Source organism: Bufo gargarizans, chromosome 5, assembly GCF_014858855.1.
Source record: "Bufo gargarizans isolate SCDJY-AF-19 chromosome 5, ASM1485885v1, whole genome shotgun sequence".
Classification (NCBI taxonomy): domain Eukaryota; kingdom Metazoa; phylum Chordata; class Amphibia; order Anura; family Bufonidae; genus Bufo; species Bufo gargarizans.
The window spans coordinates 121,141,500-121,162,939 of NC_058084.1; the positions used below are offsets into that span (position 1 = coordinate 121,141,500).

Below are 21,440 nucleotides of genomic sequence, written 5' to 3' on the forward strand. Positions count from 1 at the left end.
GATGATCTGTCCAAAGGATAGGTCATCAGTATCAAAATCTTAGAACATCCCTTTAAAATATAATTACCGGTTTATAAAGCATTTAGTGCAATTTGTTCTGTGGGACTGTATAATAGTCTATACAAACACAGCATGATAATAAATATAATTTTATAGTACAGTACAGTATAGTAGCAGGCAGCCCTATGGGTTTGTATGTATCATATACCCAGTAGTTCAGACTTGACAATGTGAACAATGAGAGTACATTGTGCAGCAGGTTCATTCTTAATTGGACGGTGATGACTACTTTGTTCTGCTCTTAGAAATTAAACCTATGACTTTTCAAAACACTCCATGATGCTCTGATCATAAAATGTAGTCAAACACTTCTTGTTAATGATTATATGCATTTTCATTGGGCCACTAGACCATCAGAAAGGTAAATATTAAAAAGCATATACAATTTCGACTACCTATCGGATTTATCAAATAAAAAGCAAATAGTGGAACTACATACATGCCCATGTAGGACTAAATGTAGCCATACATATACACATTAGATTGAAGCTGTTTAAAGGTTGAACAGCAGTTAAACGATTGTTTCACAGACACGGCCATACACATTGCAGTCCATATTGGCTGTAACAGTTGTTCAAATTGGTCATACATGTTCAGTTAAACTGGCCAATAGATGAAAAGTCTTTCTAAAAAATGATATTTCAAAGAAAGATCTTTAGTTCACAAACAATCTATCTTTGAAAGAACTTTTGTCCGACTATCGGACAAAAATATTAAACACAGCCAGTTTCAGATGACTAGCGAGACATCAAGAAAAATAAATACTATATATAAATATATATATATACATAGATATATATATATATATATATATACATACATACACACATACATACATAAAAACAGCTTCTCTGACTTATTACTACTGACAGTGTCGGACTGAGGCGCCTAGGGCCCACCTATAAATTTTATTTTGGGGGCCCACCGTACGGATACATTCAATTATTACCGGCTCACACAGCAGCAAGATACTACCAGATGATTAAATATGGGGGTCTCTGCAGCAACTTTGAGAAGGTCCTGGGAAAAGAGGATACTGGTAGCTTTCCTCTACACCTAGAAGTCATCTCAGCTCTGATTGTGTCTATAATAATCTATCAAGTTTTTTACATGAACATAGGCTGGTTGAGGTGCTGTACATTGAATATATGTATGTAGTGCAGTAAGTCTACTTTGTTATGCACCACTTGTGCAGGGGGTGGGAGACTAGTGGCCCACCTCGCTCAGGGGCCCACCGGTGGATTCACCTGTACCCCTGTGGGCCAGTCCGAGCCTGACTACTGATTACCATGACCTGGATGAGTGAGAACCTTCCACTGTGCCAAAACCAGGATTCAAGCCTTCACAGAGATAAAGTCTAAGGGAAAGATTTGCACCTGGTCTGTGTTTAGAGCCGCAACTGCTTTGGGCTGAAAATCACTAATGGAAATCACTGACCGAACACTGTTTGAATAAGGCTTTATTCTGACCTAAGCCAAGTGCTGTGCCTTGTAAATTACTGCTGTGTTTTAACCACTAAACGTGCCCTCTGTGAGAGACACATACTGTAACTATTGCATTAGTTCACTCAATACTGAGTAATTTCAAGCTTTTATCTGGCTTTTAGTCACGCACAGGCTTCTCTTTCTGTCAGGTGTAACTCACCCACATACACTTCAAGCTGGAATCTGGTCCAAATCCAGACGCAAGCTAAAATTCCTTGCTATACAAGCCCTCAACTTCAAGTCCCAGTGGAAAAGTCTGCTGGAGAATAAATCTCGGCATGCCCCTGCAACCCTAGCCTCCTCCAGTCCTTACAACCCTCCAACCCATCTGACGGTCAATGGCAACTGTTTCAAACAATTCTGAGGCCTCACAATTCCAAACATGACATGGAGTGGTCTCAAAAAGGAAATGCTACCGGCATTGTCAGCCTGGCCACATACAGATCAGCTGTCTAACAAAAATCAGAGGGATTATCTCCCTTTTGCCCCTCATCATGTACATATTGTCCACACAGTCAGACCACTTCAAGTCGAGTTAGCCTCTCAACCCATCTGAAGGTCAATGAGCGCCTTGCTAAACAATCCTGGCATTTCACCATTCTGACCACGAGTAAGTTCTACAGCTGTGGCCAATCCAGTTGCCCAACCAGAAAGCACAGGGAGTTTCGCCCATTTCCCCCCTCGCCTATACATCTCATGCACTTCAGCTTGCCTAAGGAAAAGCTACCACCTCCAGAGCGGACCAATGGACCCTGCATCGTTGAAATTCCTCCTAGGGCGTATAGCACCCAGCTCCAATAAAATGCCATCTGCAGAATGTCTTTATTGATGGACACAAGGTAACTGACTTCATAGACACAGGGGCATTCCTGACCATTGCTGACCCGTATGGTTCGACTGGAAGCAATTTATCCAATTACAACGCCATTTTGTGGGAGCCATCACCAGACATCAAACTGCCCAGGTACAGTAAAAAAAATATGGAAATGATAGTGGGTCAGCCTCAGTGACACTCTGTTGTGGAATAGGAAGCCCAGCAGGACCTTTTGTTCCAGAAAAACTGCTGTGAATTATTTGTAAGAAGATTTTTTTGTAGTAGTCATAATGTTTTTAGGCATTGTTCTTCCCTTGGACATTCTGAGCTATGGACTATCTGTATGGATAATGAACTGTTAATCATAGTGCAGCACAAAATCCTATCGCTCCTGCTACAGTATTCAACGGTACTACCATCTTGACCACGGTGATATTGTTGAAACCTTGAGGGCACCTGGGGCCAGCAGCGAGGTTCATATGTATCTGATGCTCCTAGCATTAATTAATGTTGAGAGCATCAGATCATTATGTACTCAGCTAGCGGCTATGAGGAGGACTCGGGTGGCCCCATGTGCATAGGCCCACCGGGAAATTTCCCTGCAAGATCGATTGCTAGTCCGCACCTGAAATACAGTGAGTCTCCATGCACCTCTATGGCTCTATAACTGTACTACAGCTATGTCCATGGGGCTTAAATGCAATGCAACTTAACCTAGCAGTTAATCAGAAAAAGCTTGCTTCAATTGTGTTCTATACTTTGATATGTACTATGATATGTTTGTGTAATTTATCATCAGTCATCCCAAGCTTTATGAAGATCGCTGGTTGCTAGAAAAGTCTCTTATACATTTCTACATTGTGTGAAGATCACAACAAGTGTGTCAACCCGTATGTTATATTTCTGAAGGGAATGTTTTAATATGTTGGTTGATCGTATCTTTTATGCACCACTAAAAATCTGTTTTTTAGTGGTGCATAAATCAGTTGCTCCCAAACTGAAAATAACTGCTGTCTGTAAGTACAGGTAATGGCTGTTGATTAACGTGCTGTGATTGTCAATTACAGCTCATTACAGGGCTGACTATCTGCCCTTGTAAGGTTGCCTTCACACCGGGCAGATTCTGTTGCAGAAAACTTTCTGCAACTGAAAGTCAGTTCTATTCATTTGAAAGGTGGTGTTTTGGCGGGAAGCACAGTTTAGTCTACTTTCACACTTGCGTTTTGGCTTTCTGTTTGCGAGATCCGTTCAGGGCTCTCACAAGCGGTCCAAAACAGATCAGATTGCATTCTAAATGGAAAAGGATCTGCTCAGAATGCATCAGTTCAGTCTCTATTCTGCTTTGGAGACAGACATCAAAACACTGCTTGCAGCGTTTTGGTGTCTGTCTGATGAAACTGAGCCAAACGTCTGTTCAGATAATCCGTTCAGATAATACAACCGTCTGCATCCGTTCAGAACGGATCCGTTTGTATTATCTTTAACATAGCCAAGATGGATAGTCTTGAAGGGCTGCAGCTGTCATTCAACAGTTAAAAATCACGTGCTACAAAAAGTCGTATTGTAGCCCAGGCCTTAAACATCTTTTTCACCCCATCCAACAAGGGTCATGAATTTACTGGAAACTGGCATAGGTTATCTGAAAGGGGGCGTGGCTTATGATACAACAACTCTGGCACAAAGTAAGCAAACTAATAGGTTGTATAAACTTAGTCTAGACAATCTAATGATGCACATTATATTAAAGGGGTTGTCCAAGTTATTTTTTTGTTCTTTGTATGTTTCTAACTAATCAAATGTAACAGGTTTACCATGCACTTACTGCATCTGTAGTTGCTCCTTTCTCAGCTTTCACTTAGCGTCACATGACCTGTGATGTCAGCTTCTCTCCCTGCTCTGATGATGTTTCGTGCACAAGACGTCACTGTGCTGGCCACACCTCCCTGCTCTGCCGTCTGCTGCTGCTGTCTGCCCTGTGTCTCCCTCCCACTGTATACTTCAGGAAAGATTAACCCCTTCAGGAGCACAGATTCAGGGCTGAGGGCTTTACTGAGCAGCTGCAGGCAGTGAGGAGACAAATACTGGGCACAGGAACCCACAGACTAGAGGAGTTCTGCACAAGAACAGGTGGGGAGAAGATCCTGTGTGTATCAGCAGTATCATTGTACAGTTGGGACTTGTAGTCGTACACATACAATATGCTGCTGAGTATCCCAGCAGGCAGACATGTCACACAGGGCAGCACTTGTATTCACTCCCATTGCAGAGCAGGGGGGGGGGGGGGAGGGGGGCAGAGATTGTTGTTATTGCAGGTAAACAAAGAGCCAGAAGAGGACCAGGGAAATGAGGAAATATAATTTTATTTTACCTAAAACTTGCTTAGCTCAGTTATATATTGCTGCCCATCAGATTTATAGTGCTATATATTTTTTTTTTTTTCATAACTCGGACAACCCCTTTAATATTAGGCAGGACAGTAAATCTGCCCCTATGTTTCCAAGCAGTGAAACAGTTCACCTACTGTATGAAACATAATGCAGACCTTTACAATGCAATGGAAGACATCTATTAAAATTCCAGAAGAAATCGAATTAATTTTATCCACTGAATGTGAATGGAATTGAGTAATACCTCATTGTCACATGTATTGTACTGTACTTTGTTGAAATCTGTTGTGTAAAGGTGGCCCAGCAAGTCCTGCTAACTTTGTGTCAGGTGGTTGAGATGGCTGTTTTTGGTAGCCTGTTTGTGAAGCATTGGTGCTCTTTGGCTGTAGAAAGATTTCTGACTACATCAGGCTCATTGAATCCTTCAAATTTGTGATTTTGCGATATTCCCCTAATGCAAATACTGTACATTCTGCCAAGCCACTAAATGATGCATACTGGGAGTGTTAATGCTTGGTACAGAAAAATGAATAAATCTAACTGCTCTTCTAAACAAATGAGATGAGTATCAGTGTCTTATACAATATGTAACAACATCTGGAAGTCTAAGCCACCAAACTGCCGAGTATCTAGAGCATGATGCAAGCTTAGTCCCGTTCTTACACATGCATATCTCTTCAAGTAACTGGGGCACTTAAGAACATGCTGAATTACATCATCTGACTTGGCTTCTTCAGCAAGTGACCATCATATGCTTCAACCTCTGTGTTGTACAAACAAGACAATCTCCAAGCCTTAACTAACCGTGAAAGGTTGTTCTGCAGCATATTGGTATATACCCCGATGAGAACATGTTCATCAGCCAGCCTGTCTGCCACATCCAGGCTGTACTGTAACCTAGAAGGATGGTTTGGAAATGGGAAAGACTTAAATGTAAAAGTAAAGCACAAAGGAAAATATAACGTGTACATGCCAGCATGAAAGTGAGGAGAGCAAAGATAGCATGCAGCCAAAAACACCATCCCCTCCAGTCAGGATATTAGGATACAGGAAGCATACACTAGCTCCTACAGCTCACGTGCTCAGCTATCTGGAAACTTCAGTTCTACAAACTGGCGAGCAGTGTGAACAAAAACATATATCATATTTCACAAAAAAGTCCTAGGATCACTATAGCCCTGTTAGCATCACGTTTGAGCCCTACCATGTTCAGTGTACACTGCCATCAAAGGTATGTAACTGTACAGTTCCATACATGTGCCAGTCTTTGTTAAAAAAGATACACAATGCGGTGTATATTTTAATTGGGGCATCCAGCTGTACTGCAAAATATATAATGAAATATACTATTAGAAGTATGCCACAAAAAGACCCTCAACTCCAGTCCAGGCAGCAGAGGAGGACGCTAATGTTTTAGTCATTACACCATGAGCATATTATACTGTTTGTTAATATCCCTCTAACCGTGACCCTGCAGTGCTTATATCATTAGTTTTAATATGAGGGAGAAAAATAGGCATTACTCGCTCCGACAGAGGAACAGCCTGTTGGATCCGTAACTGCCGTGTACAGCCATGCGCTGGCCGCAGCGGTAATTGTCCGGCTGCCTCTAAGCATATTTGCTGTGCTGCGGCCAGATCTCCGCCGGTCTCCATTAGAGTGAATGGGGCCGGGCAGACTTCAGGCAGCACACAGCTGTACACGGTAGTTACGGATCAGGGTGGGGTTTAGCAGAGGGGGCTTAGCCTCCCATAGCCCACCAGATCTACTATAACTTAAGCCAGGAAGTGGCATAATTTGTAGCTACAATCTACACCAGCTCCTAAATGGCGTAGATTTCTGTTTCTGGCACACAGAAGGCCAGAAGATGTGCCACCACAGGCATCTTAAAAAATCTGGCGCATCTTGCTCCAGTGCACTTTTTATTAAGACTGGCGTAGGAAACCCCCACAGTGTCCTAGCTGTTAGTATGCCCATTCTGTCCTGACTGACATCCCAACTGGTACAGCTCTAACTTCACAGGAGGATAGGCATGTCAATCAAGGCAGAATGGGCACGCTAATGCTAGTTTCACTCTAGCGGTCAGGAGATCTGCCAGGGAACAGCCAGACAGATCTTTCTGGTTCCGGCATTGCGGGAAACTACATGAATGATGTCTGGCCCTATTAACTATAATGGGGACAGGCAAAGATCCGGCCGCAACCTGGCAAGCATGCCAAGAATCGGCCTGACAAGTATAGGTGCTGGAACAGTTTGCTGGATTTCCCAAACGTTAGTGTGAAACTAGCCTAACACTTCTTTCTCCCAAAATCGGAGAAGACTTGGGACACCCTCCTATAAACTAGTTGGCGAGTTTTGCCAAAATCAGTAGCTTTGCCCAATATTCATCTAATGTTTATGGCCACCCTTAGAATATCACTTTGTAATCATCTGCAAACTTTATGAGCATAGGCATTCATCATATTAATTTTCCAAGATTTTTATACTGATGACCTATCCTCAGGAAAGTGATATAAAATGTGGGAGGAGGGGGCACACCAATAAATTCAAATAATCCAAGGAGTGCAGGAGGGTGGTTTAAAATGATACAAAACAAGACGGACCCAGAGAAGAGTCAAAAGAACCACCCTATAAATGCACATCCAACAATATCCATGGATAAAAATGTATATAAAGTTTATTAGACAACTACAACAGACACATTAAAAAAAATTGTATACAATGTGAACAACGTGTCGGTAACAGGATAAAACCGACACATACAGAATCCACTGAACGTCCACAGATCAGGACATACAATATGTATTCTGTATGTGTCGGTTTTATCCTGTTACCGACACGTTGTTCACATTGTATACAATGTTTTTAATGTGTCTGTCTGTTGTAGTTGTCTAATAAACTTTATATACATTTTTACTAATGGATATTGTTGGATGTGCATTTATAGGGTGGTTCTTTTGACTCTGGGTCTGTCTTGTTTTCTATCCTCAGTAAAGGTTATCAGTATCTGATCAGTGGGGGTCCGACACCCGGGACTCCCACCAATCAGCCGTTTGAGAAGGCAGTGGCGTTCGCAGTAGTGCCACAGTGTTTGCTCTGCTTTTCCTAGGCCAGTGATGACGTGTTCATGTGGCCTAGGTGCAGCTCAGCCCCATGTAATTAAATTGGGCTGAGTGCAATACCAGCGCTGTGCTTGGTAAGCTGTGAGAAAGCAGCGCTGCTCACAGAAGCGCACGTGCCTTTTCAAAACAGCTGATGGCCAGGGGGTGTTGGACCCCCACCGATCAGATACTGATGACCTATCCTGAAAATAGGTCATCAGTTAAAAAATCCTGGAAAACCCAGAAAATTTAAGTAATGAATAAATAATTATTATAATGTCAAATATAAAAGCTGTCTTACTACAATAAATCCTGTAAGCTGGTGGAAACCAGAAAATACTTTCCTTCACGTGTAGATGGAAAAGTAGCAAGAGAAGCATGAAAGAGCAAAAGATTGCAGATTTTGACACAAAATATTGTGAGTATAAAACTGGTGCAAAGCTCTTGATAAATTCCTCCTCTGTCCTTCATGCTATATCTTCCTGATTACTTTAGTAGATGCTCTTACACTACAGTATAGGCAGTTTAATTGAATAACACCCAATGAGCTAAACTACACACAATTTAGTAAGAAACAGTCACCGGGACCAAACACATCGATGCCAAAGGTGGATGGTAAAATGTTACACCAGTTACCGGTGACAAATGCTGAAATGTCCTATATTGTACTCACCGTGGTTTCATATAGTCACTTTTATGGCTATTATATATAGACAACATGGCAGGAAACGCAATGTTGACAGTTGTGGAAAGGCATTAGGTAAGTCTATATATTCTGGTCCAGCAAACTTCAAACAGCAGCCATCTTCACGCCCAACGCTCTGCTTCAGTTAGCCTCATTATAAGTGCACTGCCGCTGTTCAGAAGCTGTAAGCAGGCAGCCGGACTATTACATAAACCAGCATCTACGCCTCTTGTGGAGAGGTCAGGGCTCTCACTAGATAGATGCGTCCACTCTGACTACATGTCTCCGAGACCTTGACCTTCAGGCCTCCTGTTTCCTGCAGCCAAATTGGCCTTGATCAGGTGAGAAAAGATGAGTATGACAACAACAAGTGGAGTACCGGATGGTGGAAGACATGGTTGTGCTATGATAATAGTAATGACTGCTTGGCTCTCCTGTTTAATCCCATAGGACACATCACTGCTGTCAACAACGCTCATGGCTACAACGGACATGAATCTGAGTACTCTGAAAAACCACTCGGTCTTCCTATTATTGTAAAACCAATCACATTTAGTGTTCTGACAACTAACAGTGCATGCTACATTATAAAATGGACTGTACCAGCTATTACAGCTCCTCCCTATTCCAGTGAATGGGGCTGAGCTGTAATGACAGACAGAGGCCACGGACAGGAGAAGCTCTATTTCTGGGGGCAGGGGGAAAAGGGCCCTTTTTTCTAATCCTAGACAATTCCTATAATAATGTGTCACTCACATTAATGTCAGACAATTATGGAATGATTATATTAAAGCAACCTTACAGTTCTAGATAAAAATTTGACATAGCATGAGGAATGCATGGGGTTGTTCAGCCTACAACCCCTATAGTCCTAACCTGTGCCCCATAAAACAAAACACACACTCAACTGTCTACGATCCCACCGTGTCCACGCTGCTGCCCCATTCTTGGCTGCAGGTAGTGGCTTGGTACCATCCCCGCTGTGGATAATCACATTCCTCAGTGGTCACATCTGCTTGAATGATAAGTCACAGCAGTGACAGATGTGACTGCTGAGTCCTGTGACTGGCCACGCTGGTCATGGGACCAAACCCTGTTTCTGCAGGGACCAAAAATGGCCAAAAAAACGGGGCAGCAGCACGGGCATGGCAGGACCTACCTTATGTCCTTCATTTTATTCATTTTGCAATGGATCCACCAATATCAGGTCCCCTCTGCATTCATCTAAAATGTCCACCTGCTTCTCAGACTACTCTATGCGCTGTATATTTGAGTACTCAGAGAAACTTCTCTCTGCTCTCAGATGGACCATCACTGATGGGGGCAGTGTTTTAGACTACCAACATACAGTGTGGATAGGATATTCTGAGACACAACACCCTTCCCCCATTCCTGGAGTGCCTCAGACTACCCTATCTACACTGTACTCCTGTAGTCTTAGACACTCCCCATGTTATTTTTGGGCCGTCTGACAGAAGGGGGGAGCTTCTCGGACTACTGAAGCACACTGTGCATATGGTAGTCTGAGAAGTGGGTGGCCATTTTAGGTGAATGCACCGGAGAGATGAAATTGGTAGATTTGCAGCAGAATGAATAAAACAGACTGCATCATACTTTAACTATAAATTATCCCGTTATGTCAAAATGTAAGGCTAATTTCATATCTGCGTCTGGCTGTTCCAGCAAGCTGTTCCAGCAGAGAATGCCAGGAATTTGCAGGACAAAATCGCTGTATGCATAGTTCCCGGGTGATAGGGACCAGCGGAAAGGCGGCAGTATCCAGCAATGCCGGCAGGCTGTTCTGTGCCGGAACAACCTGCTGGAGACGCAGCAGCAAGTGTGAAACTAGCCTTATCCAGAACCAGAGGTTGCTTTAATGGTGATGAATGTTAATATTAGAAACCAAGGATTCAATCAAGTTAATGCTGGGAGAATAAGACAAAGATTTTTGTAAATTGCCTTTTCTGAGTTTGTAAGTGATGAAAGCTTTGAATACTGCACTTTGCATTGTCATTAGTATAGGTTAGCAGGATTGAACTACCACTACACACCTGCATGCTCTGCCAGGCTGCATGCAGATCCTAGTACTACAGCCCAGTCTCAAACTTACCCTTTGCCTTTAAGTAAAGTTGGAGCAGCCATAGCCAGCTGTCTGCTCTGCTCAGTTTCTGAGGTCTTTTGAGTAAGAGCTGGTTAAGGAGACAGAACAATGCTGAGAAAAGTTCATAGGAAGAACAAAGGGGCGCGATATACAAGTGGTGAATGAATTCTGCAGAACGCAAAGTAATTGGTTCTCTGGTAATGGAGAAATTAAAAGAAGGACGAAATATAATTTAATTTACAAATGCATTAAACAGAGGAGGGCTGGAATGATGGATAATACTTAGCCACTCTCAGCTACTCTAGACATGGAAGAAGCAGTACTGTTTTTATCCTGCTAATGAAAATATGCTCAACGGAATTAGGAATTATCTGGCCATAGATATAAGAATGTTAATAAAGCTCCACTGTTAATCTATTGTGAGAAGTTTTTTTTTTACCCAATGGGGAAGATTTATCATGGGGGAAAATTTTAAAGTTGGCTCTACAGGAGTCTGTGTTGCCATATTAATTTTGCCAAATGTATTACACGCAGGGCTGTGGAGTCAATAAGCCATTCCTTCCAACTCCCCTGTCTTTCCACACTGTACTTTCACACTAGCGTTATTCTTTTCCGGCATTGAGTTCCGTCCTAGGGGCTCAATACCGGAAAGAACTGATCAGTTTTATCCTAATGCATTCTGAATGGAGAGCAGTCCGTTCAGGATGCATCAGGATGTCTTCAGTTCAGGCTTTTTGCCATTTCAGGACGGAGCAAATACTGCAGCATGCTGCAGTTTTCTCTTCGGCCAAAAAGACTGAACACTTTCCGGAATGCCGGATCTGGTATTAATTTACATTGAAGTATATAAGTGCCGGATCCGTCATTAAGTGTTCTGGCAAAACTGAACCGGTATTCCAGTCTGCGCATGCACAGACCGAAAAAAATGCAGAAAAAATTTACACCGGATCCATTTTTACGGATGACACCGGAGAGACGGATCCCGAATTTCAATGCATTTGTCAGACGGATCCGTGTCCAGATCTGTCTGACAAATGCCATCAGTTTGCATACGTTTTGCCAGAATCCTCTGTCGCAAGTGTGAAAGTACCCTCAGACTCCAGCTCTTATACAGGTCCTTCTAAAAAAATTTGCATATTGTGATAAAGTTCATTATTTTCTCTAATGTACTGATAAACATTAGACTTTCATATATTTTAGATTCATTACACACAACTGAAGTAGTTCAAGCCTTTTATTGTTTTAATATTGATGATTTTGGTATACAGCTCATGAAAACCCCAAATTCCTATCTAAAAAAGTTAGCATATTTTATCCGACCAATAAAAGAAAAGTGTTTTTAATACAAAAAAAGTCAACCTTCAAATAATTATGTTCAGTTATGCAATACTTGGTCGGGAATCCTTTTGCAGAAATGACTGCTTCAATACGGCGTGGCATGGAGGCAATCAGCCTGTGGCACTGCTGAGGTGTTATGGAGGCCCAGGACCTGTTGGGTCTTGCGTCTCTCAACTTTCTCTTCCCAATATCCCACAGATTCTCTATGGGGTTCAGGTCAGGAGAGTTGGCAGGCCAATTGAGCACAGTAATACCATGGTCAGTAAACCATTTACCAGTGGTTTTGGCACTGTGAGCAGGTGCCAGGTCGTGCTGAAAAATGAAATCTTCATCTCCATAAAGCTTTTCAGCAGATGGAAGCATGAAGTGCTCCAAAATCTCCTGATAGCTAGCTGCATTGACCCTGCCCTTGATAAAACACAGTGGACCAAAACCAGCAGCTGACATGGCACCCCAGACCATCACTGACTGTGGGTACTTGACACTGGACTTCAGGCATTTTGGCATTTCCCTCTCCCCAGTCTTCCTCCAGACTCTGGCACCTTGATTTCCGAATGACATGCAAAATTTGCTTTCATCCGAAAAAAAGTACTTTGGACCACTGAGCAACAGTCCAGTGCTGCTTCTCTGTAGCCCAGGTCAGGCGCTTCTGACGCTGTTTCTGGTTCAAAAGTGGCTTGACCTGGGGAATGCGGCACCTGTAGCCCATTTCCTGCACACGCCTGTACACGGTGGCTCTGGATGTTTCTACTCCAGACTCAGTCCACTGCTTCCGCAAGTCCCCCAAGGTCTGGAATTGGTCCTTCTCCACAATCTTCCTCAGGGTCCGGTCACCTCTTCTCGTTGTGCAGCGTTTTCTGCCACACTTTTTCCTTCCCACAGACTTCCCACTGAGGTGCCTTGATACAGCACTCTGGGAACAGCCTATTCGTTCAGAAATTTCTTTCTGTGTCTTACCCTCTTGCTTGAGGGTGTCAATGATGGCCTTCTGGACAGCAGTCAGGTCGGCAGTCTTACCCATGATTGCGGTTTTGAGTAATGAACCAGGCTGGGAGTTTTTAAAAGCCTCAGGAATCTTTTGTAGGTGTTTAGAGTTAATTAGTTGATTCAGATGATTAGGTTAATAGCTCGTTTAGAGAACCTTTTCATTATATGCTAATTTTTTGAGATAGGAATTTTGGTTTTTTTATGAGCTGTATGCCAAAATCATCAATATTAAAACAGTAAAAGGCTTGAACTACTTTAGTTGGTGTGTAATGAATCTAAAATATATGAAAGTCTAATGTTTATCAGTACATTACAGAAAATAATGAACTTTATCACAATATGCTAATTTTTTTTAGAAGGACCTGTATAAATGTATCCTCATGTATAACAAGTAATACAAACTAAGTAACTGTTGTAAAGTGTGACATCAGGCTTTTCATCAGCATCATCATGTAAATCAAGCTACTTAGATAGAATATAAAATACAGTGGATATAAAAAGTCTACACACCCCTCTTAAAATGTCAGGTTTCTGTGATGTAAAAAAATGAGACAAAGATAAATCATTTCAGAACTTTTTCCACCTTTAATGTGACCTATAAACGGTTCCACTCAATTGAAAAAAAAAAGAAGAAATCTTTTAGGTGGAGGGAACAAAAAAAAAAAACTAAAATAATGAGATTGCATAAGTGTGCACACCCTCTTATAACTGGGGATGTAGCTGTGTTCAGAATTAAGCAATCACATTCAAAATCATGTTAAATAGGAGTCAGCATACATCTGACAGCATTTAAAGTGCCTCTGATTAACCTCAAATAAAGTTCAGCTGCTCTGGTTGGTCTTTCCTGAAATTTTCTACGGCCATGGAACACTGCCTAGATTCCTGCTGAGAGCAGGAGCGCACGGCGTCATTGGTTGCTATGACGCCGTGCGCTTCATGCCGCTGCTGCACTACGTGTTCCACGGCTGTGTGCATTCGGCCTTAGTCGCATCCCACAGCAAAAGCCATGGTCCACAGAGAGCTTCCAAAGCATCAGAGGGATCTCATTGTTAAAAGGTATCAGTCAGGAGAAGGGTACAAAAGAATTTCCAAGGCATTAGATATACCATGGAACACAGTGAAGAAAGTCATCATCAAGTGGAGAAAATATGGCACAACAGTGACATTACCAAGAACTGGACGTTCTCCAAAATTGATGAAAAGACGAGAAGAAAACTGGTCTGGGAGGCTACCAAGAGGCTTACAGCAACATTAAAGGAGCTGCAGGAATATCTGGCAAGTACTGGCGGTGTGGTACATGTGACAACAATCTTCCATATTCTTCATATGTCTGGGCTATGGGGTAGAGTGGCAAGATGAAAGTCTTCCAAGCCAGGCTACATTTTGCAAAAACACATCTGAAGTCTCCCAAAAGCATGTGGGAAAAGGTGTTCTGGTCTGATGAAACCAAGGTTGAACTTTTTGGCCATAATTCCAAAAGACATGTTTGGCGCAAAAACAACACTGCACATCACCAAAAGAACACCATACCCACAGTGAAGCATGGTAGTGGCAGCATCATGCTTTGGGGCTGTTTTTCTCCAGCTGGAACTGGGGCCTTAGTTAAGCTAGAGGGAATTATGAACAGTTCCAAATACCATTCAATATTGGCACAAAATCTTCAGGTTTCTGCTAGAAAACTGAACATGAAGAGGAACTTCATCTTTCAGCATGACAACGACCCAAAGTATACATCTAAATGAATGGCTAAACAAAGGAATGGCTTCACCAGAAGAAGATTAAAGTTTTGGAATGGCCCAGCCAGAGCCCAGACCTGAATCCGATTATAAATCTGTGGGGTGATCTGAAGAGGACTGTGCACAGGAGATGCCCTCGCAATCTGACAGATTTGGAGTGTTTTTGCAAAGAAAAGTGGGCAGATCTTGCCAAGTCAAAATGTGCCATGCTGATAGACTCATACCCAAAAAGACTGTGCTGTAATAAAATCAAAAGGTGCTTCAACAAAGTATTAGTTTAAGGGTGTGCACACTTATGCAACCATATTATTTTATTTTTATGTTTTTTCTTCCCTCTACCTAAAAGATTTCAGTTTGTTTTTTAATTGAGTTGTACAGTTTATAGGTCACATTAAAGGTGGAAAAAGTTCTGAAATTATTTTTTTTTTACATCACAGAAACCTGACATTTTAACAGGGGTATGTAGACTTTTTATATCCACTGTATATCTGGAATACAATTTCTGAATAAAAATATTTTCTAAGACTCAGTTCACACAATGTTATAGACCTCTGTAGGGCTTTCCATTGACGGTATACTGGGGTTGTTTCGATACCAAAATTTTTATTTGGTTTCAATACCATTAAAAAATATTGCGGTTTGATACCACGCAAAAAAAAAATAAAACGCCAAAAAAGCCACATTTTATGGAACGTCCGGCCCATAATAGAACAGTCCTATGCTATTTTTGGGGGGGAACAAGGTGACAAAAAAAATAATAATGGCGAATCGCGCAGTTTTTCTTTTACAGTGTTCACGGCATAAGAGAGATTTTTTAAAATATTTTTGACGTGGCGATATGTAATATTTTATTTATTTATTGTTTATATATTTTATATATAAAATTGGGAAAGGGGGTGATTTATACTATTTTGGTATATTTTTTAAAGTTTTTTTTTTTTTTTTACTGTTTATTTAATAACTATTTCCCCCCTTAGGGGTAGAACCTGGGATCTTTTAATCCCTTGTCCTATTCACCCTAATAGAGCTCTCTGCGCCACAAATGATAATTAACGTTTAACCCCTTAAGGACTCAGCCCTATTTCACCTTAAGGACTTGGCCATTTTATGCAAATCTGACCAGTGTCACTTTAACTGCTCATAACTTTAAAACGCTTTGACTTATCCAGGCCATTCTGAGATTGTTTTTTCGTCACATATTGTACTTCATGACACTAGTAAAATGAAGTCAAAAAATATATTTTTTTGGCATAAAAAAAATACCAAATTTACCAAAGATTTAGAAAAATTAGCAAATTTCAAAGTTTCAGTTTCTCTACTTTTGTAATACATAGTAATACCCCAAAAAATTGTGATGACTTTACATTCCCCATATGTCTACTTCATGTTTGAATTATTTTGGGAATTATATTAAATTTTTTGGGGATGTTACAAGGTTTAGAACTTTAGAAGCAAATATTGAAATTTTTCAGAAATTTACAAAAACCCAATTTTTAGGGACCACTACAGCTCTGAAGTCACTTTGCGAGGCTTACATAATAGAAACCAACCAAAAATGACCCCATTCTATAAACTAAACCCCTCAAGGTATTCAAAACTGATTTTACAAACTTCGTTAACCCTTTAGGTGTTGCACAAGAGTTATTGGCAAATGGGGATGAAATTTGAGAATTTCATTTTTTTGCCTAATTTTCCATTTTAACCCATTTTTTTCCAGTAACAAAGCAAGGGTTAACAGCCAAACAAGACTGTATCTTTATTGCCCTGACTCTGCCGTTTACAGAAACACCCCATATGTGGCCGTAAACTACTGTACGGCCACACAGCGGGGCGTAGAGTGAAAGGTGCGCCGTTTGGTTTTTGGAAGGCAGATTTTGCTGGACTGGTTTATTTACACCATGTCCCATTTGAAGCCCCCTGATGCACCCCTGGAGTAGAAACTCCCTAAAAGTGACCCCATCTAAGAAACTACACCCCTCAAGGTATTCAAAACTGATTTTACAAACTTTGTTAACCCTTTAGGTGTTGCACAAGATTTAATGGAAAATAGAGATACAATTTCAAAATTTAACTTTTAGGGCAGATTTTCCATTTTAATATTTTTTTTTCAAGTAACAAAGCAAGGGTTAACAGCCAAGCAAAACTCAATATTTATGGCCCTGATTCTGTAGTTTACAGAAACACCTCATATGTGGTTGTAAACCGCTGTACGGGCACACGGCAGGGCGCAGAAGGAAAGGAATGCCATACGGTTTTTGGAAGGCAGATTTTGCTGGACTGGTTTTTTTGACACCATGTCCCATTTGAAGCCCCCCTGATGCACCCCTAGAGTAGAAACTCCCAAAAAGTTACCCCATTTTAGAAATTACGGGATAAGGTGGCAGTTTTGTTGGTACTAGTTTAGGGTACACATGATTTTTGGTTGCTCTATATTACACTTTTTGTGCAGCAAGGTAACAAGAAATAGGTTTTTTGGCACAGTTTTTTTTTGTTATTTACAACATTCATCTGAAAGGTTAGATCATGTGGTAATTTTATAGAGCAGGTTGTCACGGACGCGGCGATACCTAATATGTATACAATTTTTTTTATTTATGTAAGTTTTACACAATGATTTCATTCTTAAAACAAAAAAAGTTTTAGTGTCTCCATAGCCTAAGAGCCATTTTTTGTGGGATGAGATGGCTGTTTAATTGGCACTATTTTGGGGTGCATCTGACTTTTTGATCGCTTGCTATTGCACTTTTGTGACGTAAGATGACAAAAAATTGATTTTTTTTTAAACCGTTTTTATTTTTACTTTTTTTACGGTGGTCATCTGAGGGGTTAACTCATGTGATATTTTTATAGAGCCGGTCGATACGGACACGGCGATACCTAATATGTATACTTTTATTTATGTAAGTTTCACACAATGATTTCATTCTTAAAACAAAAAAAGTTTTAGTGTCTCCATAGCCTAAGAGCCATTTTTTGTGGGATGAGATGGCTGTTTAATTGGCACTATTTTGGGGTGCATCTGACTTTTTGATCGCTTGCTATTGCACTTTTGTGACGTAAGATGACAAAAAATAGATTTTTTTAAACCGTTTTTATTTTTACTTTTTTTACGGTGGTCATCTGAGGGGTTAACTCATGTGATATTTTTATAGAGCCGGTCGATACGGACACGGCGATACCTAATATGTATACTTTTATTTATGCAAGTTTTACACAATTTCATTTTTGAAACAAAAAAAATCATGTTTTAGTGTTTCCATAGTCTAAGAGCCAAAGTTTTTTCAGTTTTTGGGCGATTATCTTGGGTAGGGTCTCATTTTTTGTGGGATGAGATGACGGTTTGATTGGCACTATTTTGGCGTACATGCGACTTTTTTGATCACTTTTATTACCTTTTTTGGGAAGTAAGGTGGGCAAAATTTCCATTTTCTCATAGTTTTTATTTTTTTATTTTTATGGCGTTCACCGTGCGGGGAAAGTAACATGACCGTTTTATAGATCAGGTCGTTACGGACGCGGCGATACCAAACATGTGTAGGGAATTTTATTTTTTTCATTTTTAATTAGTGATAAATGTGTTTTTGATTTTCACTTTTTTTTACTTTTCTTTTTTACCCAGACCCACTTGGTTCTTGAAGGTCCAGTGGGTCTGATGTCTGTATAATACAGTACAGTACAATCTATATTGTACTGTCCTGTATTTTACTTACACTTTGTCTGAACAGATCTATGCCTTTAGCATAGATCTGTTCAGCACCATGGACAGCAGGACGCCTGATAAGGCGTCCTGTTGCCATGGAAACCTCCCCCCGCTGCGAAGTTGTGGCCACAACTTCGCAGAAGGGGAAGGGTAAGGACTGGGGCTCCCTCCCTCTGTCACCCCATCCTGTCGGGGGGCTGCAAAGGCACAGCAGCCCCCCGATGTGAGAGGGAGGGAGCCGCATCTTATTGTGGTTGTACTGTGCTGACACCCTTATTGTGCTGACACCCTGGTATACCCACTAGAAGCCAACCATTATTCGGCGACAGGCGAGCAGGGGATCGCGATCCCGCCTGCCGCACCGCCCGCCTCCCGCACCGCCCGCAACACCCCCCCTGCACCTCCCACCAGGCTAAAATCATGCAGGGGTGCAGGGGGGGTGATACATATATATTTGTGCCACACTAAAGTTTCTGATCGCCGCGGTCAGGGACCGCGGCAATCAGAAACAGCAGAAATCGCAACAAACCGCAGGTCTGAAATGACCTGCGGTTTGCTGCGATCGCCGATACGGGGGGGTCATATGACCCCCCCCAAGCGTTGTGACAGGATGCTGGCTGAACGATTTCAGCCGGCATCCTGTGCGGATTAACCCCTGGGGCGCCACAATCTCACTTTAAACTCATGACGTATACAAATACAGCCGGCAGCAGAAACACATTGCTGGCACCCGACCTCTGACAGGGCGCTGCAATCAGTGGCAGTTAACCCCTCAGGTGCCGCACCTGAGGGGTTAATTGTCGCGGATCGCAGCGCCCTGTCAGAGGCAGGGTGCCGGTAATGTGTGTCTGCCACCGCCTGCATTTGTAATGTATTAAACGTTAGTTATCATTGGTGGTGCAGCCCCTCCCTTCCTCCGCGCTCTCATTGGTGGCAGCAACACAGGGGGAGGGAGAGACTGCTTCCTTCTCCCCGTGCTGCTGAGGGAACATGGCCGCGCTGAGAGCAGGCCATGTGTAGTAGCACGGCCTAGTATTGTCACGGACGGTGTACAGAAAACAAGACAAAGCAACATGCATATATGACTCACTGGATCCAAAGCTAAGGAACCAAAAGGGAGACCCCTGCACAAGAACTGAGACTTTCCCTGGCTGCTCAGCCTATGCAAAGATCCCAGAGGTGGATGGTTGCATATCCACGTACCTCGACTGTATAACCCCTGAACACCCTACAATAGTGAGGGGACACGACCACCGGCTCCCTACACTAGACACGGAGGAAGTCAGGGTCACCTGGGACCAGCAAACAGAAAATAACAGATAAAAGTTCAGCACTTAACTTTGTAGCAGACTGCAAAACAGGACCAGCATGCACACACACTCCAGGAAGTAGTATAAGCCGCCCAGTAATGCATTATGGGGTGGAATTTAAAGGGATGCAATCGGTCCAACTACATGACAGCTGAGAGAGGCTAACGAGATGAGGAACTGAACCTCACAATAAAGAAAACTCAAGGAGGAGGTTCTGAAAGGCTTCTGTCAGAGCTTCTCAGCTGTCTGGTTGTGACAAGTATCGATAAAAGGCAAATCGATACCGGGACAAAAGTATTGACTGGGTATCGAAAGTTCGATACCCGAAACAACCCTACGGTATACATCCGAATACAGAAGCCCACCACTGTTTTAGATAAGTATGGGGCTAATGACCCATTTACACAGGCATATTATCTGGATGATTATCGGGAACAAATGTTTGCTGATGTGGTACAACAAATCAGAAGCACATCAGCCTGTTAAAGAAGGGATGTGCTGTAGGCAAATAGAGAAAGTCTAAGCAGAAAAACGATTGCAATAACAATTGTTCACCCTCACACAGGTCAGATGATCGCTGCATGTAAATGCTACTTAACCAGCAGGCAATGACTATGAACAAGCATTCATACGAACACATTTATACCGACTCCACAGCCCAGGCACAATGTTTGATGTGCATCATAAAGTCTAACACTTCTGATGTCACTTCACTTTCTTCACCATCCCTGTACTAGAGTAAGGTTCCTTTCAGACGAGCGTATTCTACACATTGGACTCGCAGCGCGAGTATGTGGCAGCTCCAGTCCTGACCTCCCAACACTGATGGGTTCCACATAGCATTATATTGATTTATGATACTAGGTAACCCTTACAGTTCTGGAATGTATTGGATAGCACTGACATAATGCGCACAACCATCCACACTAGCCTACGGCCAGTTAAAGTCAGAGGCACACTCCTGGAGTTCAGAACACCAAAATGCAAGACAAAAGTAGTATCCACAAAGCTAAATAGATTTGCACTTGATGACAAGGAGTTGTCTCTATAAGACACATAGCACTGTGCTATATCTAGTGAAGGACCAGAAGAGGCAGTGCATGGCAATAGAATTCTCTATTTGGTGTTTCCCTGTTGAATCATTGTCATGTACTGCCTACTATGGTCTGGCACTAGGCATAACATGGCATATCAATTTGCCCTGAGGATTATCCTCTTGAAATAAATGGGAAGCCTCCAATACACATCAATTTAAACATATCTGTTTTAAATAGGACTAACTAGATCCTACAGTATTTTTAAAGAACTAAAGCCTTTATTGAGAAGAATGAGCACCACTTCCCTCATACTTTGTTTTACTTGTATTTACAGCACTGGGAATTGACATTGTTGCAGACCTATCCTATATTTACCTCCAAACAATGCCAATTTTGATGGTATAATACTAGTGTTAAAAAGGTTGTCTCAGACATTGGGGGCATATGGCTAGGATATGGCCCCATTGCATTATAGGTGTGGGTCCCACCACTGGGACCCGCACCTATCTCTTAAACTAATCCCTGCAGTGGTGGCTAGAGGACTCCGGTATGGCCACTAGCAAGCGCTCTTCCCATAGAAGTGAATGGGAGCGCACCAAGCATGACCGGCCCCCGCTCCTATTCACTTCTATGGGCCCACCACTTTTGGAGCTCCGTTCTCAATATAGCTGCAGGGGTTGTCTCTGCCATTGTCTGAGAT

At 42.1% G+C, this 21,440-nt stretch overlaps 1 protein-coding gene across 14 annotated transcripts in view; it reads right to left on the minus strand.

Moving 5' to 3' along the window:
• DTNA (dystrobrevin alpha) overlaps nucleotides 1-21,440 on the minus strand; it is a 359,099-nt gene that overhangs the window by 37,955 nt on the left and 299,704 nt on the right. For 8 of the 14 annotated variants that reach the window (XM_044292987.1, XM_044292990.1, XM_044292989.1 and 5 more), the window contains one exon: nucleotides 5,550-5,642. The exons of the other annotated variants lie outside the window; for them this stretch is intronic. In XM_044292987.1, the coding sequence (XP_044148922.1) occupies nucleotides 5,550-5,642 (93 nt within the window). The remainder of the gene's footprint in view (nucleotides 1-5,549; nucleotides 5,643-21,440) is intronic. 14 annotated transcript variants of the gene reach the window in all.